Below are 26,953 nucleotides of genomic sequence, written 5' to 3' on the forward strand. Positions count from 1 at the left end.
AGCATGTGACGGCAGAGCAGCCCTCTGGAGAGGGCTAAAGGAGGAGGAGGAGAAGGAAGCAAGAACTAAGCAGGTCTGTAATGACAGCAGAAGACATGATGCAAAAGAAAAGACTAGTAGAGCAGGCAAGGAACAGAGAGAGCTGGGCACACAGCTGCTCGGGCCAAAGGGCCTGACCACACACACAAGGCAAGTGAGAACTGCAGACACAGCAGGGGCCATGCACGGGGCCAGCAAGAGACCCGGATGAATTCATGGGCTGTAAATACTCCCTCCACTGAGGGCCTCAAACAGCACTGACGCCTGGTAAAGGTGTCCCTCTTCCTAAAAATTACAGAGCAAGAAGCGTGTCACACAGCATGGACAGTAAACCAAACTCTGAGCATGAATCGAGACACAAAACTTCACTTTCTACTTTAAATTTGAGTGTTTGAAACAAAAACCCTTTCTGTCTCTACTAGGTGAAAACATAATAACAGCTAACAGATTTATTTTGCTTGTGGAATAAATATCAGATACTACATAGACACTTTGTGCATATAATCTCATTTCACCATCAAAACACTAGGATAAAGCTGGTTTATCCTCATTCACAAATGAGGAAACTGAAGCTCAGAGAGCCTGGGTCACTCACTAAGGCAGGTGCTTATGGGGACGGAAGTGTGCAGAGTAAGCACTGCCCATCACTGAGCTGACACTGCCCAGGACAGAGTGGGTATAACCACATCCCACAGCAACCCCTGTGTTCCAGCCTACAGCAGGGCTAGGCTTTATAAGCGGCACAGACATGTGGAAGCCAATGCTATTGCCCACCTGGGCTCTTGGTCCTCTCTCGTTTGAGAAGTCAGGCGTATGGGAATTCTGCAGGCTGTTTCATGCGCCTGGCCACAGGAAGGGGTGCTCTTACGGGGATGTCCATCACGTGGATAAGGGAAGCACAGGCTACTGCAGGCTCTAATTTCACAGACTCAGAAACCCTGGGGATCTGCTCAGCTGGCTGTCTGAGCTTCAGGATAAAAGTCACTGCAAGGATTTTGTGGAGACTCTCAACACCCAGAACAGAATCACCTCAGCTCCTTCTGAGTATTCCTCACTGTGCACTATACCTCCCAGGGGCTCAGTCGTTCAAGAAAAGCCCAATGGATATTGGTCACGTTTCTGGCCACTCAGCATTTTTGGACACATTTCCTACAATTTAGAATTCTCCACATTTTTCCCCTCTTACAGAAGCTCAAACCTGCTCCGCTGTAACTACGGTACAGGTATGTGCCACAGACACCCACCCAGACTTTGACTCGGGAGCTAGTGACATAAGAAGAGGGGACAGGAAAATCATTTTCTTTGGCTGATACTGAAGGTGAAGCCCCAACACTTTGGCCACCTGATGTGAAGAGCTGACTCACTGGACAAGATCCTGATGATGGAAAATACTAAAGGAGGAGGAAAAGGGGATAAGAGAGGATGAGATGGTTGGATGGCATCACTGACTTGATGGGCATGAGTTCGAGCAAGCTCCAGGAGTTGGTGATGGACAGGAAAGCCTGGCGTGCTGCAGTCCATGGGGTCACAAAGAGTCAGACACGACTGAGCAACTGAACTGAACTGATGTGCTAGAAATGAACAGTCCTTTTAAAAATCCCAGTCCTTCTCAACAAGTTTTCTTCCTCTCTTACCCAACTGCATCCTGCATATTGATACAGGAAAATCCCTAGCCCCTGTAAATGCTCGTGTGCAGTATGCACAAAGAAAAGATGGTAAGGAACAACTAATGGATCAGCTGTAACTGTGCACATGAGGAAAGAAGACAAAGGAATAACAGGAAACAGAAACACAATAAGCTCTGAAAGCAATAATTATATTAACGATTTCCTACCAGCTGGCTTAGAAATCTCAAAGCACTGAAAGAGCTATCTACCATTCGGAAATAAAATGTCCTCTTAGTTTGCAAAAATACCACCATTACTTCCTAATGTCCTTGAGGCTCTGCTGAAGAGAATTCATCATGAAAGAGTCTAGAATGAGCAAGACCTACCTTACCTCAGCATGAGGTCCTAGATACTCTTTGCTGGTCAGCCTACATTTCTGTTTATGAGAGAAGATTCAAGACTATGTCTGGGTCACCTTAGAGACATCTCCTAGTCCCCCAAATGCACTTCATCCAACAGACATTTTTTGAGTATCAATTATGTTCTATATATTCTATGCTGGGAGTACAGCAGAGAATAACAGATGATCCCTCTTCTTAAGAAGCCAAAAATCACTTAGAGTTCCAATAGCACTGAATTTGTACTGAATGAAGATCTGGGGCCTTTGCAAGATGAGAGACCTTCAGGTAGAAAGGAAGAAAGCAAATGTACAAATGCCCTGTGTTCCCCTGGAAGAAACAGACAAAGACTAAGAGAGGTAAGATAAGGAAGGAGGGAGGGAGGGATGGACAGAAGAGACAGAAATCAGAAGGACAAATTGAGGCATAAGATATGACACACGGAAAAAACGTTCTTGTTAGATCTAAAGTTCTCACGTGGATATAGGATAAGATACCATGGCCTAATCTGGAATTATAATATTTGAATCCTTGACCACTTCCAAGACTCACAATTGCTGTTTTTCAAATAATTGACAAGTATCTCTTGAATTTGGAAGAATACCCCTTAGACTTCAATACATGATCTTCACCTTGACTATCTGACAAAATAGAGGAATTGAAACAGATCCTTCAATTTTAAAATAGCCTAAACGACATGCGCTTTGTGACATGGTTTAAAACACTCATCTTTTTCTATTCATCAACTGAAATATCAAAGAATTCTAAAAAGGAGAATCTCAAATGATTACCCATTTCAGTAGACTTTGAGTATGAAGCTTCCATAACTCATCCAGAGTCTTGGTCAAAATGATGAGTTACCGACTTCTACTTGGGGGGGACACAGTCCTCCAAGTAAACAAGTTCATACCATAAGTTGTTGACATGACCCATGGCTCAGAGGTGGACATGAGACCATAAGTGCACAATCTGCATATTCATTCCTGTGGTCACACTGTTTAACATCTTAGCACATGATCAGATAGTTCTTGGCATAGGATTTTGGTATAACAACAGGGAACCTAGAATTGCTTAAGCTAGTAGAATATGAATCTGAGGTTCTGGTAGCTTCCACATTGGACAACTTGCCTCAAAAGGCGACCAACAAAAGAAGCAGAGCCAAGATCTAGAGAGACAGAGACTCGTTGAATGGCACCAAGCATCTGGATCCAGCCATACCTACGGCCAACTACCCCGAGATTTTCAAATGTGCTAAATAAAACAAAACTCTGCTTCCCCCTGAGTCAGCTTGGTAAGAATCCAGACAGTACGTTTCCCATATGCTACTTCTTATTTCCTGTAACACACAGCCAACTCGGTCATACACACAACCAACCCCTGCCTAAATTCGCCTTGTAGCTAGTATGAACATAAATTGTTATTTTTCAGGTTGCTTTGGCATGACTCCATCTCTAAAGTCTTTAAAAAATGCAGCTAACCTCTGTGGTACTGACCATCACATATCAAATCTCTTAGGTGCTCTAACATGTCAGCTCCCTTTTTGGCCACTAGGATTTCACAGATAGGCAGGGCAACTGCAAATAACAGCTCATCTTCATGCACATCCTTCTAGAGCCAAATAAATGTCAGATTTTCTGAGTTCTGCTTTCCTATCCCCATGGAATATAGATTCCTGGAAAGCTTTCATCATATCTCAGATCAAATGAAGAATGTTAGGTGAAATGCAGAAGAGCCTCATATCACAAATCATATTCACTGGAGGAAACATAACTCTTCAACACATGATTTCTTTTTTTTTTTTTTCCTCTCCAAATGAACTTGGAATAATTATCACCTATTCATAAATCTCTAAGTTGGATTTTTAAGTTGTTTTTAGTCAATGGCTGGCTGTAATTTTGTGAAAGAGTTTCTCCAATGGCACAAATACTGTTGTGTCCCAGAGGAATTGCAGAGCTAATCAATCAATCTTACAGAACAAGTACTCACTGTGAAAATAATGTCCTCGACCGAACAATGAACTTGAATACATATTCCAAAGCTTTCAGTGTTCTTAGGATTGGTTCACATTGCTCTCCTCTGCTGGAGGTGTCCAAGTAAGTCTTCAGCACCGTCATCAATTTCCTGAATAAGGGATTATATTTTCAAAATACATCTCTTTTCAACCCACAGCATGGTAATTAGTTTGCTTAGTAAATTACAAGGCATTCAATCAAAGGTTAAAGGTGGTAGTACAGCCAAGCTCACTCACTCATTTACATCATAAAAATAACTCTGCTTAAAAATATACATTTAATACAGGGAATGAATAAGTATTTCCTGCCCACAAAAAGCCAGCAAAGAAAAAAAATCTTTTCACTGGGAAAACCAGCCACAGTGAAGTTGTGAGTGCGGATGGTGGTGGTCATGATGTTCTTTTCAGTTTTTTCTTCCCACAGAAAATGTTCTTTTAATATCATAGAGCTCCTTTGTTTGGGAATTTTGTTTCTTTATTACCAGCAGGGTAGACTTCGAACTACGTGGCCTGCTTTTCCAGGCTCCTTCACCTTTTCCAGCATCATCTCTGACCTCTAGCCCTCAGCCCTCTATACATAAGCAATACTGAGCCACTTGTCACATACACCTTCTTTTCTCCAGCCTTGACTATCACAAATAGTTGTTCAATAAATGATAGCTGACTAACTGAATGAATGAATGAGCAGACACTGCCATGTACTTCTGTCACCATAAAATATTTATACTAACCTCTGAATTTGCGTATTTTTATTTAATCCAAATAACACAGGCCAGATGGGGTTTTGTCAGGAAATATAGAACTCACACAGTGTGGTGACAAAAAGAAACTACTCAAGCTTCTTGTGCCCTCGGCACCCTGGCAGGACAAGCAGAGGGTTCGCAGTTACTTACTTGTAAGCTAGGGTAGCACTGAAATGCTGTTGGATGTAAGCCTCCAGGACAGTGTTGAAATGCTGGAACTTCCGGTCAGCAATGAGACCTATTATGTAGATCTTCAGAAAGAGGCAAGGAGTCAGTGTTTGGGGGCAGACCCAGGACAGGAAGTCATAGTTACACAGTACAACTAAATCCCTATCAAAGTCTTTTGCCCAGGAATTAGTTCACTAACGTATCTTTAGTCCTTTACATTATGGTAACATCTCTTCCAAAAAGTGTTTCATGAAGGGTTTCCTAAGATAAAAGGGTTTCACAGCCAGTCAAGTTTGAGAAACCTCAGGTTATGAACCTTAGACTACCTTCTTTATTGCAGGACTTATCAGAGCCTTCTACATGCTTCTGTGCACTGTAAATCTCCAGGAGAGTTGGGCAAGGTTCAGCACTCCCCTGAGTTCTCAAGTGAGAGTTCTTCAGGAAACATTTCTCCTCAAGGCTAGCTTTATAGGCAGCCCTCTTGGGAAGCAACGGACTAAGTCACATTTGTCTCCAAGTTAGTGCTTTAAAAATGTAAATGTCACTGACACAAAGGGTTGACACATTCATACTTTGTTGGTCACTGACATCTTAATGTGGATATTTCTTCTGTTTATTTTGATATGACACTGAAAAGATGTGAGCTGGAACAGCAAGATCTTCCTGACCCAGGGACTGAACCCAGGTCTCCTGCATTGCAGGCAGATGCTTTAACCTCTGAGCCACCAGGGAAGCCCAAGAGGAGGCACAGACCATTTCAAAAGACGGGAAGAAGACAGATCTGAATGGTGTACCGCCCACTGAAAGATGGTCCAGATAGGCAGAGGAGTGTACTGACTGCTAAATTGGAGACAATGAGGAGGAAGAAAGTAAAAGAGTTAGGAAACATTTGGGGTGCTTTACAACCTGACCAAGGATTCACTCCCAGAATTCATGGACAGCCCAAGCGAATATTCATGATATTCAGCTTCATGTACTTTCAACCAGGGCCAAACCACCATCAACATCTGAACACTCCCATTTTAATCCCTCTGCCCATGCTTTCAAATCAACTCAAAACTAACAAGGCAAACAGGAACTCCTTTATTGGCCTGGTCGCTGAATGTTACAATGCCTCCAAAAAAATTCCTGGAAAAGTCCACGTGGGCCTTAAGTTCTCCGTGTTCTCACAGTGAGACACTGTTAATGCCTAATGTCACAAAACACTGGCGCTCTCTCTTACCAAAGCATCAAAGACGAGGATGTCATACGCATCACTTTGAGAATGCTCCATCATGATGTTGAAGAGTGCATCCAGAGTGTCCTGGAGAAACTGGGCAAGATAACAGAGGTCTCATAAGGTTCCGGTGATACACAAGTCCCACCCCTCTGTGTCTATCCGAGAGAATGAAGGCACACACCATGTGCCATGTCAGGAGGGCCAGGTGCGCTCCTCACAAGAGCCAGAAACTGGAGCAAGCCAGTTGTCCGTCTTCAGCAAAGTAGATAAATACAGGGCGGTACTTTGGTATTACAGAACATGCCACAGCAACAAAAGTGAGCAAACTACTTCTATGTAGAAAGATGACTATAACCCTTGTGAGCATTGTACAGAGTAAGGTAAGTCAAGACACAAAATGTATGTTTATTATCACTCTATTTTTATGAAATTCAGTAACAGGCAAAAACCCATCTATGATGATGGTGGTAAGCTTGGTAGCTTACTGGTTACCCTTGAATGGGTTACCGACTAAGAAGGGGTAAGGGAGAATCTACTGCAGTGATACAAATGGACTGTATGCTGATCTAGGTGGTGCGTACACAGTTGTGTTGTTGTTGCTATTCAGTCGCTCAGTCGTGTTGGATACGTTGCGACCCTGTGGACTCAGCACGCCAGGCTTCCCTGTCCTTCACTGTTGCCCAGAGCTTGTTCAAACTCATGGCAATTGAGTCAGTGATGACATCCAACCATCTCGTCCTGTCGTCCCCTTCTCTTCCTGCTTTCAATCTTTCCCAGCATCAGAATGTTTTCTAATGATTCAATTCTTCACATCACGTGAAAGTATTGTAGCTTCAGCTTCAGCATCACTCCTTCTAATGAACAGTCAGGATTGATTCCCTTTAGGATTGAGTGGTTGGATCTCCTTACAGTCCAAGGGACTCTCAAGACTTCCAACACCACAGTTCAAAAGCATCAATTCTTTGGTGCTCAGCTTTCTTTATAGTCCAACTCTCACATCCATACATGACCACTGGAAAAACCATAGCTTTGACTAGATGGACCTTTGTTGGCAAAGTAATGTCTCTGCTTTTTAATATGCTGTCTAGGTTGGTCATAACTTTTCTTCCAAGGAGCAAGCGTCTTTTAATTTCATGGCTACAGTCACCATCTGCAGTGATTTTGGAGTCCCAAAAAATAAAGTCTGTCACTGTTTCCACTGTTTCCCCATCCATTTGCCATGAAATGATGGGACCAGATGCTATGATCTTCGTTTTTTGAATGTTGAGTTTAAAGCCAGCTTTTTCACTCTCCTCTTTCACTTTCATCAAGAGGCTCTTTTGTTCTTCTTCACTTTCTGCCATAAGGGTGGTGTCATCTGCATATCTGAGGTTATTGATATTTCTCCTGGCAATCTTGATTCCAGCTTGTGCTTCATCCAGCCAGACATTTCGCATGATGTACTCTATATATAAGTTAAATAAGCAGGGTGACAATGTACAGCCTTGACGTGCTTCTTTCCCGATTTTGAACCAGTCTACTCTTCCATGTCCAGTTCCAACTGCTGCTTCTTGACCTGCATACAGGTTTCTCAGGAGGCAGGCAAGATGGTCTGATATTCCCATCTCTTTTCCATAGTTTGAATTGTCCACAGTTTGTTGTGATCCACACAGTCAAAGGTTTTAGCGTAGTCAATGAAGCAGAAATATTAGAAGTAGTTTTTCTGGAATACTCTTGCTTTTTCTATGATCCAGCAGATGGTGGCAATTTGATCTCTGGTTCCTCTGCAGTTATGTACATGTGTAGAAATACACTGAACTGTACTTTTAAGATAAGTGCTCTGTTGTCTTAATATATGTAGAGTATATGTCAATAACAATTTTTTGATAAAAAGAAAATAGAATGCAAAGGAAGACAACAGAATACCCTTTGAGATGACTTTTCCAGCTGCCTAAAGGCTTCAGCAATATGTGAACTGTGAACTTCCTGATGTTCAAGCTGGTTTTAGAAAAGGCAGAGGAACCAGAGATCAAATTGCCAACATCCGCTGGATCATGGAAAAAGGAAGAGATTTCCATAAAAATATCTATTTCTGCTTTATTGACTATGCCAAAGCCTTTGACTGTGTGGATCACAATAAACTGTGGAAAATTCTGAAAGAGATGGGAATACCAGACCACCTGATCTGCCTCTTGAGAAATTTGTATGCAGGTCAGGAAGCAACAGTTAGAACTGGACATGGAACAACAGACTGGTTCCAAATAGGAAAAGGAGTTCGTCAAGGCTGTATATTGTCACCCTGTTTATTTAACTTATATGCAGAGTACATCATGAGAAACGCTGGAGTGGAAGAAACACAAGCTGGAATCAAGATTGCCGGGAGAAATATCAATAACCTCAGATATGCAGATGATACCACCCTTATGGCAGAAAGTGAAGAGGAACTCAAAAGCCTCTTGATGAAAGTGAAAGTGGAGAGTGAAAAAGTTGGCTTAAAGCTCAGCATTCAGAAAACGAAGATCATGGCATCTGGTCCCATCACTTCATGGGAAATAGATGGGGAAACAGTGGAAACAGTGTCAGACTTTATTTTTCTGGGCTCCAAAATCACTACAGGTGGTGACTGCAGCCATGAAATTAAAAGATGCTTACTCCTTGGAAGGAAAGTTATGACCAACCTAGATAGCATATTCAAAAGCAGAGACATTACTTTGCCAACAAAGGTTCGTCTAGTCAAGGCTATGGTTTTTCCTGTGGTCATGTATGGATGTGAGAGTTGGACTGTGAAGAAGGCTGAGTGCCGAAGAATTGATGTTTTTGAACTGTGTTGTTGTAGAAGACTCTTGAGAGTCCCTTGGACTGCAAGGAGATCCAACCAGTCCATTCTGAAGGAGATCAGCCCTGGGATTTCTTTGGAAGGAATGATGCTAAAGCCGAAACTCCAGTCCTTTGGCCACCTCATGCCTCATCACTGACTCGATGGACGTGAGTCTGAGTGTACTCCGGGAGTTGGTGAGGGACAGGGAGGCCTGGCATGCTGCGATTCATGGGGTCTCAGAGTCGGACACGACTGAGCGACTGATCTGATCTGATCTGAAAGGTGACAGACCTTGTAAAAGAATGTCTGGAGGAGAATTTCTCTGCCGCTGCTGAACTGGGTAGGTGGGTCAATGGTGCACAATTAAAGCATTGATCTTGAAATTCGACCCTTGCTTCTCCTTCAATGGGCAATTAACTGAAACTTGATAGCTACCCTCCCCCTAAGACATGTGTCAATATTTCCTACAGTCAAAACACAGAGCTACTACATAAAGTCTCAGAGTTTCCAGCTGTACTGAGTTCCTGACAGAAACAAGATCACCAGGAAACACTTTTCCCAATTCATAATGCTGGAGAGAGGGTTGCTTTAATTAGATTTGTACTTCAGACAGTATATTCTCCACCACCATGTGGACACAACAAAACATCTGACATCTGCATTGTTTTCTGCTTGTTTCACTTAAAATGTGAGCATTGATGTCTTCCCTTTTCTGATGTTTAATATATAACATTCTCAAAGAAGTGGAAACAAGAATACTTTTTATTTCTAATAGCAACATGTTGATAATACTGAGAGATCACACTACTATAGCAACTTATAACAACAAAAGTAAATATTTACTCCTTGTTTAACCTTGTATGTTTCATATGCTTTAGTTCAATTATTGTACATTATGTGTAAGAGATTTGCTGAGTAATTTTTAAATATTTTTCATCTTGAAAGCTCATTACAACTCTGCCAAATGCGTCATATTGGTAATACTACCACATGAAGTTGGCTAGTGTTCGAGCTGGGATCTATACCAATGTTGATCTATTTCCAGAGACTGAGGACAGCCCTGCTTTTCTCCAGCTCAGCATTCAGCGTCACTGAACCACATCATCCCCCAGCTTTATCAATAAAAGCTTCTAATGACAACTTGGGACACTGTCTCCCATTGTCAGAAGAAAATCTGTCCTGTCTCCCTGAACACTTTATCTCTTCCCCGAAGCCACTCATGACGTAAAGGTCTGTCCCTGGTGGATGAAAACAGGCAAAATGAAGTCCCACTTACCTTTACCACTTCTTCTCCATCAACAATCTTCAATTTTTCTAAATTCTCCTGTAGCAGTTGTGGTTTCACACGCCACTTAAGCAAACCAAGCAGGCCCACTAAAATAGAGTCCAGACAAGCAGAATGACTATTTACTGGCCTAAACTGTCCACATCAGGACCTCCCCGGGCCTGCCTAAACACACACACACACACACACACACAGACAAACACACACACACATACACACACACACGCAGAGCTCTCAATGGTTCCAGTACCATTCTGGGTGAGCTTTGTGGAGCACACTAGTGTAGAGATGCAGAAGACATCCCGGGAGCTGACAGAGAGCCCCCCAACACTGCTGGAGCTTCGACTCAAGGTGGCCCCCTTGTTCTCCACGTGGTGGCGGTAAGACGGAAGAGTCAGGTAAGAGCTGGCATCCTCCATTTTCTTGCTGTCTCCCTGGAAACAACACCCTAGTTACTCTCCAGCCGAAGGTACACACCCAGTGCTACGGAGTTTGCAAGGCCGGGCTGCACGCTGTAGGCGGGAGAGTCAGAAACAGCGAGAACGCTATCAGAGGAGCGATGCGCGTCAGCTGGCAAGGTAGGACTATTTTCCCACAAAGCAGGTGAGACGCCAAGGTTACACTAATGGGAAAGGGGTTGAACATTCATGTATTTCAAGGCTCTATAGACTTCATTAATGGCACAGAGGGAACTGAAGATTCCCAAATAGCATATTTTAGTTCATTCTAGCTTTCATAAGATCTTAACACGAACAAGCCCACCAGCGGGATAAGGAATCAGATTAAAGAGGGAAAGGCAGTGGATTCTGAAAGTGAAGGGATTTAGACCCTGTCCACAAGCCTGTGTTATTGTGAATATACTCCTCTGTCTCTCTGTGTCTCATTTTTCTCTTGATTAAACTGATTGTGAAGCATATTGCCTATGCTTCATAGCAAATTCTAGAAAGTTTGAGTGGACTAGGTGGCATAATGGGTACGGAACACTTAGGGCAATGACAGACATATCATTCCCTCGGCGTGCTGACGTGAATGACCAGAGACAGGCACTGCAGCAGGTGACGGGCACTGAGCCCCGAGTCTGCACTGGAGGCTGCACGAAATGCTCGTGATGCTTCGGTGAACATCACTTACGCATCACAGCAGCGATTACTGTCATCATCTCCAGCTTACAGATGAGGAGACCGAGGCTTAAGCAAGGTGACTAAATTGAGAACTGACTGCAAATGGAACTGTAAATCTATTGAGGAAGAATGGCTTTTAAGCCAAGAACTACCTGGACGCATCATAAATGAGAAAACAGAGGATGCACAGAAGAAAAAAAGGAGTATTCTGGAAAAGTCAGGGACTCAGAGAAGGGTATCGTGTGATGAAGATTTGATGAGGCTGTCTTTGCTGTCCAGACCAGAGAAAAAGGGCAACCCCAGCCTCCAAGGCTGAGAAGGTCAAGGCAAGAGTGTGATCTTTGTGCTGACCACTTAGCCTTGCCTGTTCCCCAGCCACAGCCTCTGCCTCCCTTCCTACAGCCAGGTGCCAGCAGAGGCATGCCACTGTCATGCGCAGGGTTGTGGGGACGCATGTACGATCAGGAAGACACACCCTGCTTCTCGAGAACAGTGCAAGTCTCACAATGCAGGAAGAACACAGCCGACAGCCACACTCTTCTACACGGCCCTTCTGCATGAGTCATCTTATGGTCATAAATACGACCATCACCATGTGAAAAAGCAAACACGTCTCAGGAGGACACATGAGATGACTCCAGGTTAATCAACAGCAGGCTCAGAACCCTAAAGGCTAATATGTTTTTCCGTTCACTATAGTGGTGAGTCTCTCAAACATTTCTTGCTGGTCTTCTGCACATCCCACAGGCGTCTCACAGCATCGAAGCCCACTCTGTGTGTGACGGCCTCCCACTTACTGAGTCCTGTGCGTCCCTCACCGTCACGTTTATGGGGAATAACTCGTGATTCTGACACTCACTCACTGAGGGCTCACAGATGAGGACATGCAGGCCCAGAGAAGTCCAGACTCTACCAGGTCTCACAACTGGAGAGCCCTGATGCGTGTCACTGGGGGTCCCTGCTCTCATTTACCAAGCAATCCTGCCATATCCCCCTCACTTCCTACATGCTCCTCGCTGCAGAGTTAATCTCAGCTCACGGGCTTCCCTGATGGCTCAGCAAGTAAAGAATCCGCTGTGATGCAGGAGATGCAGGAGACACTGGTTTGGTCCCTGGGTGGGGAGTATCCCCTGGAAGAGGAAATGATGACCCACTCCAATATTCTTGCCTGAAAAACCCCATGGACAGAGGAACCTGGCGGGCTACAGTTCACGGGGTCACAAAGAGTCGAACACAGCTGAGGGCAGCACAGAGACATGGTACCTTTAGGACAACCAAGTCGTGGCATCCATCGTGCAGAGTGGTCCCATCTTCCTTCATCAGCTTCACATAGGACATGGCAAAGTTCTTTTCTCCTTTGTCTTTAGCTAAAAATGGCATCTTTGAGGTTAGGAAAGAAAACGATACCTGGGCCACTCACCCACTACCAAAAGGAGTGATCCCACCCCACTCCTTTTAGGGCCGCAGAGATGCCATTTAGTACTCACATTCCAGGGATGACCGATGTCGAAACATGAATCGCAGGTGGATCCTCTGCATGTCTTCAATAGGGACGGCCACCTCAGCAGGCAGAAACCAGAGCTCAGGAGACCATTAGTTAAGTGGCCCTCCCCACTGCACCCTGCCTGCCCCCCAAAAAAGGCAGCCTGACCATTTAGCTGAGAGTGCTGTGTGCTGATACATCACCCATTCATCAAGCCTGATGAGCTGTAAATAAATTACATAAGAACTAGCAATGAAGAGAAAATAAAGTACCAAATGTAATCCATTTGGCAAATTGCATTCCCAGCCAATGAAAAGGGATCCGTAAATTATAGTGAGGAAAATGAATTTCCCCAAATTGATATAAAAGTCACATAACTTTAGCACAGGATTTGATGCACTGCAAACTGCAGGATGCACATTTCCTTACACACTCCAGGAGCTCAGGCAATTGCAGCAGGGCTTAGCAAATTAACAGTGCTCATTAGGGGGCTTGCTGGAAGACTGTCATTTATGTAAATGAATAAAAATGTTTGAATCTGATCATATTTGAGACATCCTAGGGCTCATTCCCGGAGAAGGCAATGGCACCCCACTCCAGTACTCTTGCCTGGAGAATCCCATGGACAGAGGAGCCTGGTAGGCTGCAGTCCATGGGGTCGCTAGGAGTCGGACATGACTGAGCGACTTCACTTTCACTTTTCACTTTCATGCATTGGAGAAGGAAATGGCAACCCAGTCCAGTGTTCTTGCCTGGAGAATCCCAGGGACGGGGGAGCCTGGTGGGCTGCCATCTATGGGGTCGCACAGAGTCAGACACGACTGAAGCGACTTAGCAGCAGCAGCAGCAGGGCTCATTCCCATCTTTGGTTAGACACGGGTTCAGATGCTTATTCCTCCAAGGACACTGGGCCAAGACCGTCATCCCTTGGTCACCCAGTCTCACTGTCTAGTGAGTGGTCTTTGCTGTATCCTTGATGGAGGTGCTTTCGGCCTGGGTCTGGACTACCCCACCTACCAAAGCTCCACAGCAATCTCTATATGGTGCATTTCAGGCTTAGCAACCTATGGGAAATCCACTCAGGTGTTCAGCGCTCCAGAGAATGAAATTTGAGCCCCCAAAAAATCACTTGCTTATGCATCTCAGAGCAAAAGAACTGAGGGTCACCTGGGAATTCTTTCACTGCACGTTGAATCATCATTACCATTATGTGAGGCACTGGCCAGGCTGACATTAGATAGCGTGCTTGCATCCAAAGAGCCCGCAGCCCACACGGGGCAATACAGAATTATCACGACGTGATGAGGGCTCACAAGGAGATGTAACTGGGGTGCAAGAGAGCACAGAGAGAAAGCAGCCTGGTCTAATAGGTCTCTGACCCCAGAGATGGGTAGGTCATTTGAAGAGAATGAGTGCAGGGAGACCCACTGGGAACACGGGGATGCCGGCAACGAGGCAAGAGCCACTGAGGCTTGAACAGCTCCCTCCACAAGGGGAGCCGGACCGCGTCTTCAGTTTGGGTTCAGAGAACAGGGTGAGAAAAACTGCTGTTAATCACAAGACAGAGATATCGGAAGCTTGATCAAGCTTCACTGTTCACTAAATTAATTCCATACTCTATTTCTAACACAAACTGTTCCCTTCTGCTATAGCCTGACAATCTGGTAATGCAAATATTTGTGGTTAATGCCATTTCCATCTGAGGTACCCTCTCAAGAGGGGATCTTCCAGGCATTAAATAGCTTTTTATAGCTTCACATTTGCTCCCAAGCTCCATCACTCCTCACTGATGAATAGAAGGACACAACTTGATGGCTGGTGCACAGTCTATGAGACCATCTGACAATTCCAAGGCAACCAGGTCCTGACCAGTGAAGGGTGGGCAAGAGAACTAAGGCCCTCACGCACTGGGCCACTTTTTCCAGTGCCTGACACAGCACCAGACACAGGATGGGGCATTGTTTCAGGCCTTAGGGAGGTTTCTTAGATTCATGTTTGCAATTATTATCATCGTTGTTATTATTATTATTATTACCTTGACTGTTTCCATCCACCGTGGCTGTTTGACTTGATAGTATACAACGGACCGGTACTCGTTCATAGGCTTGTCCCCAGCTCCCACACAAATTGCGTTCTGACCCAAGAGAAATGAAAAGAGAGAAAACACTATAGAATTGTCATTTTCTATGCTTGGGCAGTTTTGGGCCAAGGCCAAGGCTGGCCGTAGGGCCTGAGATAACCTTCCTTCTTTAAGCCTTCTGCCAGATATCCTTCTACATTACGGATTTAACCATGAATGTGCCTGGCCCTAGGAGTGACAGCTGCTTTACTGCAGAGACTCTATTGCTTGCATTCTGACAATCCCTGGAGCGCAGCAGGTGCTGACATGCCGCCCCACTGTCACTGGTAACCAGCCTTGGAGTGGCTGCACGCTGCTGGTCTTCTTAATCCTATTCATTTCCTATATCTGAATTGCACAAAGTTTACAATAGGCTCAGATTAGCCAGGCACCAGCTCATTCCAATGGATTTCTGACACTCACACATTGAGGTCCCAGCAGAAGCTGGGCAAGGGGCGGGAGATCAACCTTCAGACAGACACATGGGCAGTAGGGGCTAAGGAAGCCCACAGTGAGGGGGCATCTTCCAGACACCAGCACAGGCTAAGCACTGGGATATGGGCATGAGTCAGACAGGAAAGCTGACAGGAGGGCTCACAGTGTGGTGCAGGAAATCACTAGGCAACATGAAGTGATGACAGATACATGCGTCCAGTTCCTTGGTATCCTTGGGGGCTTGGTTCCAGGGCCCCCTCTTTCCCATTGCTGATTTTAAAAATCCATAGGTGCTCAAGTCTCTTATATAAAATGATGTAGTGCAGATGACCTTCCTTATCTGCAGATGCAGAACCCATAGGTTTAGGTATGGGGGGCTGACTGTGTAATACTATGGAGCACTGAGAAAGGTCGCTTCAGTTCTCCCTAAAGACTCAAAGAATATTTCTGGGAGGTAATGACAGTTGAAGATCTCAAAGAAAGATTCCACATTGGCTTTGAGCAGAAAGGCAGGAAGGATACTCTGAGAGAGTGAGAAAAGAGCAACCAATATAGGGTATTTATTGTTTGCCATAAAAATCACCCTCACAGTAACAAGGAATTATCTTGCAGTAGACTATGTGCACAGAGAAGGCAATGGCACCCCACTCCAGTACTCTTGCCTGGAAAATCCCATGGATGGAGGAGCCTAGAGGGCTGCAGTCCATGGGGTCGCAAAGAGTCGGGCATGACTGAGTGACTTCACTTTCACTTTTCACTTTCATGCATTGGAGAAGGAAATGGCAACCCACTCCGGTGTTCTTGCCTGGAGAATCCCAGGGACGGGGGAGCCTGGTGTGCTTCCGTCTATGGGGTCACACAGAGTCAGACACGACTGAAGCGACTTAGCAGCAGCAGCAGCAGACTACGTGCGTGTGCATGCTCAATCGCTTCAGTCATATCTGACTCTTTGTGACCCCATGGACTCTAGTCTGCCAGGCTCCTCTGTCCATGAGATTCTCCAGGCAACAATACTGGAGTGGGTTGCCATGCCCTCTCCCAGCGGATCTTTTCCACCTAGTGATCGAACCCACATTTCTTGCATCTCCTGCAGGGGCAGGCAGATTCTTTACCACTGAGCCACCTGGGAAGCCCTGCAAGAGAGTGTGAAAGTGAAAGTGAAAGTCACTCAGTGGCGTCTGACTCTTGGACTATGTAGTCCATGGAATTCTCCAGACCAGAATACTGGAGTGGCTAGTCTTTCCCTTCTCCAGGGAATCTTCCCAATCCAGGGATCCAATCCAGGTCTCCCGCATTTCAGGCAGATTCTTTACCAGCTGAGCCACAGAGTATGCCAGCCCCTAATTCTATCTGTGTTCATTCCAATTGTTTGGTCCCAAAACAAGATCTAAGGTAGGGTCACCCAGAAGAGTCTTGAGGTCAATTTTTAAAACAGAACAAGAGATTTTAACCTCAAGTCTTCAGAGATCTAGGGACATGAGAACTGGTTTTGCAGCCCCAAGCCCCCAAATTGCAAAGTGTGTCTCTGGGCTTTTCATGGTGTAAGGATCCATGCTTCTCACCAGATTCCATCAGATTCTTTAGTGGATCCCCTACCAGGCTGAATGACCAAAGCTGGCCACATACCTTCACTCTGGGTCCCTTGGTGAAGCAAGCTAAGCTATGGGAAGTTACAATCCTGTCCCTCTTACTTGAGAGCCTGCTCCATACTTCTGCTGCTGCTGCTGCTGCTAAGTCACTGCAGTCGTGTCTGACTCTGTGTGACCCCATAGACGGCAGCCCACCAGGCTCCCCCGTCCCTGGGATTCTCCAGGCAAGAACACCGGAGTGGGTTGCCATTTCCTTCTCCAATGCATGAAAGTGAAAAGTGAAAGTGAAGTCGCTCAAGTTGTGCCCGACTCCTAGCGACCCCATGGACTGCAGCCTACCAGGGTCCTCCATCCATGGGATTTTCCAGGCAGGAGTACTGGAGTGGGGTGCCATTGCCTTCTCCATCCATACTTCTGAGCTATCGGGAAAGAATGAGTTTTGTTTCAATACAGACTGATGCTACCTACAGCCAGACTGAAACCATTTGAAAAGGATATAGCATCCTTTCAAAACTTATCCCTAAAAAAAACAAGGACAACCAGGGAACTGCAAGTGAGGGAAGACATACAACTTTCTCTTCAGTGGGATGGAGCCTTTCAGAACTTCTTAGGTACTGAACTAGAAACGTGCTTCCGAAGTTCTCCTGACCATGTAGAGTGCCGTGTGACCAGAGCTGTGCTGTGCCTTTTGTACAGAGCACCTCACAATCAGCTCTGACAGCTACTGTCATCATCCCCATTGCCAAACTGAGCAAACCGAAACTCCGAGCGGCTAAGACAGCACCCCCACAGGAGGAGCCCCAGGACACATCTCCCACCTCTAACCCCCTGTCCAGTGTTCCCTCTGTAACGGCCTAGACGCCTTCTACCTCCCAAGATTTATATCTCATGACGTTTATGGGCTTAGCATTTCTACAGCTCCAGTGAATCCCATGTAGCTTATAAAAACTGAAAACACACATATATCTCTGGTGAAAGGAAAACTGCTGTACAGCAGGCAACTGAATCCCACAAAACTATCTTGATGATGAAAATTTTTGATTGCCTAAGGCTGAGGACAACATTATTCTGAGAAAGTCCTATGACACTGCCCTCCCCATAGACACTTCAGAGAGAAACCTGAATGTCACCAAGTCTGTAGAGAGAGCATGGCAACCAAAAACAGGACCCAGTTTTAGGGAAAATATAGATCTGTATATGTTTCCAGGGAAAATATAGATCTGTGTATGTTTCCATAAAGAAAGCTGAGCACCAAAGAATTGATGCTTTTGAACCGTGGTGTTGGAGAAGACTCTTGAGAGTCCCTTGGACTACAAGAAGATTAAGTTACTCCTAAAGGAAATCAATCCTGAGTATTCACTGGAGGGACTGATGCTGAAGCTGAAACTCCAATACTTTGGCCACCTGATGTGAAGAACTGACTCATTTTAAAAGACCCTGATGCTGGGAGAAATTGAAGGCAGGAGAAAGGGATGACAGAGGATGAGATGATTGGATGGTACCACTGACTGGCCATGAGTTTGAGTAAGCTCTGGGAGTTGGTGATGAACAGGAAAGACTGGCATGCTGCAGCTCATGGGGTCACAAAGAGTCGGACATGATTGAGCAACTGAACTGCACTGAATAGATGTCTCCAGTGAGCCTAGACAATAACTTTCCCACCCCCATGGCTCCCAACTAGCAATGAGAGCCCCTAACTGGCTTCAGGTCAGTAGAAGGAAGCCTGGAAAAGTTAATGCCAACTTGGCTTTGGTGGACACACTGCAGTGGGAGGAAAAATCAGACTCTAAACACAAGCACTGTTTACCTCATAGGAGTCACCTGAGGAACAAAGGACATCAGGGGTCTGAATGCACTTCGAGAGTCTGAAAGTACTCTAGGCTGACGAGGTCAGTCTTATCATGGAAGATGCCAGTTAGTGTCCACAAGGTGGTAATCAAGCCTGAGATGGCTCTCGGTTCAGTTCAGTTCAGTTCATTCATTCAGTTGTGTCCGACTCTTTGCAACCCCATGAACCACAGTACCCCAGGCTTCCCTGTCCATCACCAACTCCCGGAGTCCACCCAAACCCATGTCCATTGAGTCGGTGATGCAATACAACCATCTCATCCTCTGTCGTCCCCTTCTCCTCCTGCCCCCAATCCTTCCCAGCATCAGGGTCTTTTCCAATGAGTCAGCTCTTCACATCAGGTGGCCAAAGTATTGGAGTTTCAGCTTCAACATCAGTCCTTCCAATGAACACCCAGGACTGATCTCCTTTAGGATGGACTGGGTGGATCTCCTTGCAGTCCAAGGGACTCTCAAGAGTCCCAACACCACAGTTCAAAAGCATCAATTCTTCGGTGCTCAGCTTTCTTTATAGTCCAACTCTCACATCCATACCTGACCACTAGAAAAACCATAGCCTTGACTAGATAGATCTTTGTTGACAAAGTAATATCTCTGCTTTTTAATATGCTGTCTAGGTTGGTCATAATTTTTCTTCCAAGCGCCTTTTAATTTCATGGCTACAGTCACCATCTGCAGTGATTTTGGAGCCCAGAAAAATAAAGTCAGCCACTGTTTCCACTGTTTCCACTGTTTCCCCATCTATTTTCCATGAAGTGATGGGACCGGATACCATGATCTTAGTTTTCTGAATATTGAGCTTTAAGCCAACTTTTTCACTCTCCTCTTTCACTTTCATCAAGTGGCTCTTTAGTTCTTCTTCACTTTCTGCCATAAGGGCTCTACCTTTCTGCTGATAGAGAATGTCAATGAATACCTATTACGTAGATTACCTCAGCTGGTATTCACTAGAGTAAGGTTCCACTGCTCGTCTCATTTTCAGGCAGACTCCTAGGTATACAGAGATTATGTAACTTGCTCAAGGTCGTCCCGCTGATTCAGGCTGAGCCGGGCTTTCAGCCTGACTGTCTGGCCCTTGAGGTTGTGTCTTAACCACTGCACAGCACTGATCCCCGGTGCCCTACCTCCACCCCAGTAAACTGGCTGGTCTCAGAGGAGCAGAGGCTTCTCAGCCCAGCATCTAAGCATTTGTACTTAAGCCTGCTTCAGGTATCTACACTGGATTGTGCATCTGACCCCCTCAAGTCCTTTCCAGGGCCTCAAACTGCAGTTGGTCTCCTGCCTGTAAATGCTACCTCCTTCCTGTTATTGAGTATTTACTGCCTGCCAGGCTTCCCAGGACTGGAGCAGAAAATGACAACCCACTCCAATACTCTTGCCTGGAAAATCCCGTGGAGCCTGGTAGGCTACAGGCCATGGGGTCGCTAAGAGTCAGACACGACTGAGCGACTTCAGTTTCACTTTTCACTTTCCACTTTCATGTATTGGAGAAGGGAATGGCAACCACTCCAGTGTTCTTGCCTGGAGACTCCCAGGGACGGAGGAGACAGGTGGGCTGCATCTATGGGGTCGCACAGAGTTGGACACGACTGGAGTGACTTAGCAGTAGCAGCAGGCTTCCCAGGTGGCTCAGGGGTGAAGAACCTGCTTGGAAAGCTGGAGATGCAAGTTCCATCCCTGGATCAGGAAGAACCCCTGGAGAAGGAAATGGCAACCCACTCCATATTCTCGCCTGGAGAATCCCATGGACAGAGGTGGGCTAGAGTCCATGGTGTTGCAAAGAGCCGGACATGACTGGTGACTAAACAACAACAAGCTTCCTTACAGATAGTGTTTTGTATAAACTGCAACCCCATGAGGAAGAGATTATTATTCCTCTTTTGGTCATAGTTTAGTTGCTAAGTTGTGTCTGACTCTAGTGACCTCATGGACTGCAGTCCGCCAGGCTCCTCTGGTCCATGGGATTCTCCAGGCAAGAATACTGGCTATTTCCTTGGCATTTCTTTCTCCAGGGGATCTTGCCAACCCAGGGATCGAACGTGGGTCTCCTGTGCTACAGGTGGTCTCCTGCATTGCAGGCAGATTCTTTACTGACTGAGCCACCAGGGAAGCCTTTTTTCCTCTTTCACAGATACATAAACTTGCCTAAGATCACAGAGCGAATTGGAGGGAACGCTGGGATATGAATACTGGCAGGCTGATCCCAGAGCCCACCCTGTTAACTTCTCTGCCACGGGCCCTCCTGAGCATGGTCGTTGAGACCTCAAAGTGAGTCAAGGACACACCTAACATACTCTATCCACTGACCCTGCTCCTCCGAGGAGCAGGAAGAAAAACTGATGGCCCTAAAGGGGGCTGCTCCCACAGGAACCCACCAGCACCAAACAGGAATGTTTGAGTGTGCTGTCTGACACTTAATTAGGCAGTAATATTGTATTTTATTTTGGCAGGTAAAGAAAGAAAGGCCTCCCACAGGCTTCCTTAGCAATTTTCAATAGTCAGTCAACTGAACTCCCCCGTAACTTACCTCATAGATGAAACTATGAATTACCACTGTGCCGGCAGTCACCTCTCCATTTCAGTCTCCAGAATATCTGCTTATATATTCATCTTTGATAAGTGCATCTATTCAGCCTGGTTGGATATGACTCGAAAGGATAGCATAGGTGGAAGTATTGATAAGAATGCTTTAGAAACAAGATAAGGGGCCTGCGTTCCCATTACTGTTCCTTCTAATTTGTCTTCCAGCAACATTGAAGGCAAGTGGATCAGTTTTAAAAAATGAAGCTGAGGTTAGAGTTCTCCAACAGGTAGTTGGATAAAAATTACTTCAAAGCATGGTCTATACATTTGTGAAATGCAAATTCCCTTTCAGATAAAAAGCCTCTGCTCTTCCTTTGTGTTTCTTTGAGCAAAGTGTTTCTTACTAATTTTATTTTTCAGAAAAGTTTCACAATCCAACAAAAAGAGGATGACTTAAATGCTTGGATTTTGCTTAACTAAGTATTAATTAATGGAGCCAATCTTTCCCAACAAAAAGGCAATTGTGAGGATATCTTTAGATTTAAAAAATAATTATCAATCTTCCTAGAATTTGATAGAAGTGGTTATTAGCCTAATTTTTAAACTGATAAATAAATTGGGGATTTTTCTTTTTAATCTCTAGGCATTACTTGCTGTTGTTTGCTGTTTAGTCACTCAGTCATGTCTGACTCTTTGTGACCCTGTGGACTGTAGCCCACCAGACTCCTCTGGGATTCTCCAGGCAAGCTTACTAGAGTGGGTTGCCATTTTCTCCTCCAGGGCACCTTTCCAACCCAGGGATTGAACCTGCGCCTCCTGAATTGGCAGGAGAATTCTTTATCACTGAGCCACCAGGGAAACCCGTTTAATAAGAGGGCCTAGAGTCTTAAATCAAACCCCATCTCTGCCACATACTAACTCTATGACCTTGCGAAAGTTATTTCACTTGACAAAGGTTTAGTTTCCCCCTCTGTAAAAATGGGGGAAGTAATAGTAATGCATCATGCTTATCACACGCCATTGTTGTTGTTGCTGTTTACTGGCTAAGTTGTATGAGATTCATTGCGACCCCATGGACTTTAGACCACCAGGCTGCTCTGTCCATGGGATTTCCTAGGCAAGAATACTGGAGTGGGTTGCCATTTCCTTCTCCAGGGGATACTTATCACAGTCTCTGGCATATAGCAATGCCTCTATGAATGCCAGCTATTTGTAGGTGGAGGGTAGAAAAATATGCCTGAGCTCTAGGCCCCCAAGCTGAAGCAGAACACCTATCTGTACTCACACCACCATCTCCTGTGCGATCTGATCACCTACTGTGTGTGGCCTAAGAGGAATATTTGCCCATGCTGAAACTTCTACTGAGAGCTGATTTTATTTTCAGCTAAGTACTCTAAAAGGAGAAATTGAAAAGCAAAACCGTCCCACACACTGGACATAGCTGCTGACAACCTTACAGGAAATATAAGTAAATAAATGTAAACACACATGACAAATATTGTACAGGACATATGCTGTATAAATATTTATAGCAATATGCTTTGCATTCCTGAATACACTCTGCCCGCCCTCTGGAGACCAATTTACGGGTAAGGCTTTCCACCAGAATGTCTGGCTGAGCACTGGGGAGTCAGATTAAGTGTCGGCAATGTCTGTTTTGAGGACATTCTGTGTCTTCACACCAGCCCAAGGCTCTGTACTGTTCCTTTCTCCTGGTATTTCGCCTGAATAAACTAGCTCAGGTTGCAATGAGAACAGCATTTTGACTGCAAAAAGCCAACATAAAAACTAAGGCTGAGCAAGAAAGGAATAAGAGGTCATGAAAGGAAAGGGACAGACACTGAAAAGCCAACTGCTTTGCTGTAAAGAAATAACAACACACCAGGGCTTATTATGGGCTACCAGGCCAGCCAAACTCTAAAGGTGTGTGTCACATTACTCTGCACCACCCCCGAAGGCACCTGGCACTCAGAGAGCAGGATCAAGAACGGAAAAAGCAAATCTTTACGAGCAGAGGCGCCCAAGGAGGGCCCTGTCACCCAGAGCAACAGCAGGGTCCCTTACAGGCAGCGTTTTGCCATCCTCCGCACACACACACATGATCACTTCCACGTTCCTCTGTGTGGTCTTGTTGTACTTGTCAAAGTCGCCTTGTAAGAGAGTGATGTAGATGTCGTTCCTGACGTCCCCTGAGACAGAGGGAGAGAGACAAGAGTTGGAGTCTGTGCAGCGAGAGAGACATCAACCAGAGGGCGCGGGGAGTGGGGGATTGGGGGAAGTGCCCCTCCTTGACATCTGTTAATGATACTAAAATCAGAACTACTTGGAAAAGCATTTTTACTTCATCAGGGCGCCCGGAGCAGAAGGTGACAAGAGGATGGAGGAACAGTAGAAAATTAGTTACGAAAGGGGAGGTGGTCACAGTTGGGCATGTTTTTCTCTCCATTAAAAATCGCTTAATTTTCATCCTCTAGTGACACCTTCTGGGAAGGCAAAGTAAAGCTTCAGTTGGATTGATCTTGGTGCGTAAATAACAACCACCGACAGTTCTCTCCATGGGTCTTTTACTGTGCAGAGGAGACAGAGTGACTCTCCACATGTGTCCAAGTAACACAGACAGGGCCAGGCAGGGAGGGTCTTCAGGAGCTGAGGGGGTGGTGATAGCTGAAAGCCCTGCAGGGAATGCACAGGAACTGGCGTCTTAGTAAAGGCAGGCGTTAGTAAACTATGACTCCAGTGGACCACAGTTCAGCTGAGGAAAGAAGGGCTCAGTCAGTGAGAGTGCTCATGGATACCAGTACCAGACTCAAGTTTAAGGCAAACAGGCAAGTTTCAAAAGAGTATTATTATAGAATCTCATTTACTTTTTTTTTTTTGTTACATACATATTTGGAAACTACATATAGTTGTGGTTACTTTTGGAGACAAAGATTTAAGAGAGCTTTTACTGTTTCGCTGTAGTCCTTTTTCATGTTATTGGACACTTTACAATAAGTGTGGACTATTTCTGTAAGAAAAAATAGCTTAACAGTTTAAGAGAATGACCATACTTACCCCTAGAGAGAGTGAAATTATTCCGCCTGAAGTAAAGTGGATGTCCATGGTAAATTATTAAGTGGTAAGTCAGTCACAGAACACTGTGCAGAGTATATCAAGTAATGGGACAGAAAGTGTATAGAGTGTGATTCCATTTGTGAGGGGAAGTGCATGTGTATATACTCACGTGTTTATGTTTATTATATAAATGCATTTTGGATATACAGTTGTTTTCAGCAGTTACCTTCAGGGAAAGAAATAGAGGAAAGCAGTAGAAAAGAAAGGAGCTGGCTGTTGAAAAAGAAAATGGATCACAGCAGCTAGGCCACCCTCAACCCCTCCCAGGGGAAGGAGAACCTGGCATGATGATCTCCGGGAATCCCAGCTTCCTGGCTACCACGGTGGTCCTGTCCACGAGGTGTGGGTAGTCCTTGCGGATCTGAATAATGTCACCCACGAGCATCTTCATGGTCACCCAGAGGCCTGGAAGGGAGCACTCAAGATGAAGAGCCAACTTCAAGGTGCTCTCTCAGCCTCTCCCTCCCATGGTCTCTCCCCTTGTTCTCTCTCCGGAGGAGATCGTGGAAGCAGAGACACGTAGCCACAGATGCAGTGACCCAGCCCTGGGGGAGGCCGGGAGTTGGGATGCAAAGAGCTCTGGAGTGAGACACTGCTGATTTGAATCCCACCGGTTACTTCCAGCAGGGTCAGCTTCTGTCACTTCATCACACCCCTCTAAACCCACCCTGTGTAAAGTGGGCTTGATCCCATCTATCTTATAGGACTGTGGGAAGGAGGGAAGCAAACAAGGAAACATCTCACAGGGCCTGACACACAGGAAAGAGTCAGGACACACCGACTCCTCTCTCCCTTCAGCACAAGGACATGTCTCCCTTCTATTTCTCAGGCAGAGATTTCCATCTCTGTAGATCACGAGACCCCACTCTTCGTAATGGCCTGTCTGGAAGGAAGGTTATGTCTCCCAGAGTCTAGGGGTTTGAGCTGGTTGCTGTAGAACCAAGGGAGCCCAAGCTGAAGTCTGGTCCAGCCTGCTTGGCCAGCAGGCTCTGTACCTTGCCCTCCGCTGTCCCCCTTGGAGGCTGTGACTTTGCCCAGCAGGCTGTGAAGGAAGTCATTCTCAGCTGTTACCCTAGACAGGAAAAGAGAGCACAAAATGTTTGCATGGTACCCTTATAGATTCCCTCCCCTGTGGTTTCAGGGGCTCCAGAAAGTTGCCCAGCCCCTCTACACACCTTAGGTGAAAAGGGAGCCTGCCCATGTCAGCTCAGAGTGTACCTGCCATCAAGGAGCACATCTCTCTCTTTCACAAAGCAATATGGCTCTAAAACTTGGAGAATACCTAGGCTACAAGTAGAGGCCATTTGTATTCCTAGGAAGATTCTTAAAAAGAAAGGATCCCCAAGCCCTCAAAGTGAGTATCTGCTTAGCAAGGTGGCACAGCTCTGGCTGTTCATGCGAAGTCCTAATCACATGCTAAATCCAAGTCACTGACCTCATTATCTGTTAAAAAAAAAAAAAATCCTCCTTAAACAAATGAGGACAATGTTCTCAAGCTTGGGGTCTTACTGTCTCAAGCTTTCTTAGATCAAGGAAAGGACGTCTACCTTCCTCACTGCCCTCCTTTAAAGTCATGGATATGCGTGCCCATGAGAACTAGGTCCTGACTCCCTGTTATATGCTCCTGGTATGCTGCTGCTTTGTAGCTTCATGGTCCCAGTCATATTTGTATCTGATGCACTGATCTGTTGTTACCTACCCATTTAATTCCCCACCTAAGTATAAGCTTCATGAAAACAGCCATGTTGATCCTGTTTACCACCTCATGCTCCATGCCTAGCACAATGCCCAGCTCTCTGCCAGCTTTTAATCAAAGCTTGTTAAATAAATAACACCTCATGAACAAGCAGGTCAAAAGCTGGATGGTTTTGAATGCCTAGGCACTGAGACCATCATTCTTACCCTTTCCTCTTGGTAGGTCCTAACTGGCTGTTATCAACTCAAGGAACCAGTTCATTCTGCTTCTGAGTGGCCCTCAATCAGGAAAAATGTGGTTTCAGAGAATAGAAAGTAATGGGAAATCACTCACGGGTGAAAAGGAATGAAGTGCTGCTTTTCCTCATCACTTTCTGCTTTCCCCTTGATGATGTCTGTTATATCCATAACTAGAAAAAGAAGAGAAATGACTTTATGGCTTAAGCCCTCCCGCTCCCAGGAAGGGATGACAATGGGATGAGATCGTAGGGCAGGAAGCTTAAAAAGGCAGGAAAGCCAGCATCGGCCACCTGGCAAACACCTCTGGGTAAGCTGGGCTGGGAGGAGGGCAGCCAGAGAAACGTTTGAGAGCCAGGGGCTTAGCAGAGGCCGAGGGGAAAGAGTCAGAGCCACGCCCATGGAACTAAGCAATTAGGTTTGCTTCTGACATATTCCTATTAGAGGTCTACTATACTGGAGAATCCCAGGGACGCGGGAGCCTGGTGGGCTGCCATCTATGGGGTTGCACAGAGTCGGACA

The 26,953-nt window shown here is 45.5% G+C and overlaps 1 protein-coding gene across 3 annotated transcripts in view; it reads right to left on the reverse strand.

The window, feature by feature from the left end:
- The window catches only part of DOCK2 (dedicator of cytokinesis 2), a 458,684-nt gene that overhangs the window by 370,283 nt on the left and 61,448 nt on the right, over nucleotides 1-26,953 (reverse strand). For all 3 annotated transcript variants that reach the window (XM_086362249.1, XM_086362251.1, XM_086362252.1), the window contains exons 11-22: nucleotides 26,529-26,604; nucleotides 25,495-25,571; nucleotides 24,779-24,904; nucleotides 23,450-23,574; nucleotides 14,907-15,005; nucleotides 12,876-12,948; nucleotides 12,652-12,755; nucleotides 10,518-10,701; nucleotides 10,259-10,356; nucleotides 6,189-6,278; nucleotides 4,949-5,049; nucleotides 4,031-4,165 (exon numbers count right to left, since the gene is read on the reverse strand). In XM_086362249.1, coding sequence (XP_086218375.1) covers nucleotides 4,031-4,165; nucleotides 4,949-5,049; nucleotides 6,189-6,278; nucleotides 10,259-10,356; nucleotides 10,518-10,701; nucleotides 12,652-12,755; nucleotides 12,876-12,948; nucleotides 14,907-15,005; nucleotides 23,450-23,574; nucleotides 24,779-24,904; nucleotides 25,495-25,571; nucleotides 26,529-26,604 — 1,288 coding nt within the window. The remainder of the gene's footprint in view (nucleotides 1-4,030; nucleotides 4,166-4,948; nucleotides 5,050-6,188; nucleotides 6,279-10,258; nucleotides 10,357-10,517; nucleotides 10,702-12,651; nucleotides 12,756-12,875; nucleotides 12,949-14,906; nucleotides 15,006-23,449; nucleotides 23,575-24,778; nucleotides 24,905-25,494; nucleotides 25,572-26,528; nucleotides 26,605-26,953) is intronic.

This window comes from Bos grunniens, chromosome 20, assembly GCF_055505025.1.
Source record: "Bos grunniens cultivar Pamir isolate PY7600 chromosome 20, Bosgru_T2T1.0, whole genome shotgun sequence".
Classification (NCBI taxonomy): Eukaryota; Metazoa; Chordata; class Mammalia; order Artiodactyla; family Bovidae; genus Bos; species Bos grunniens.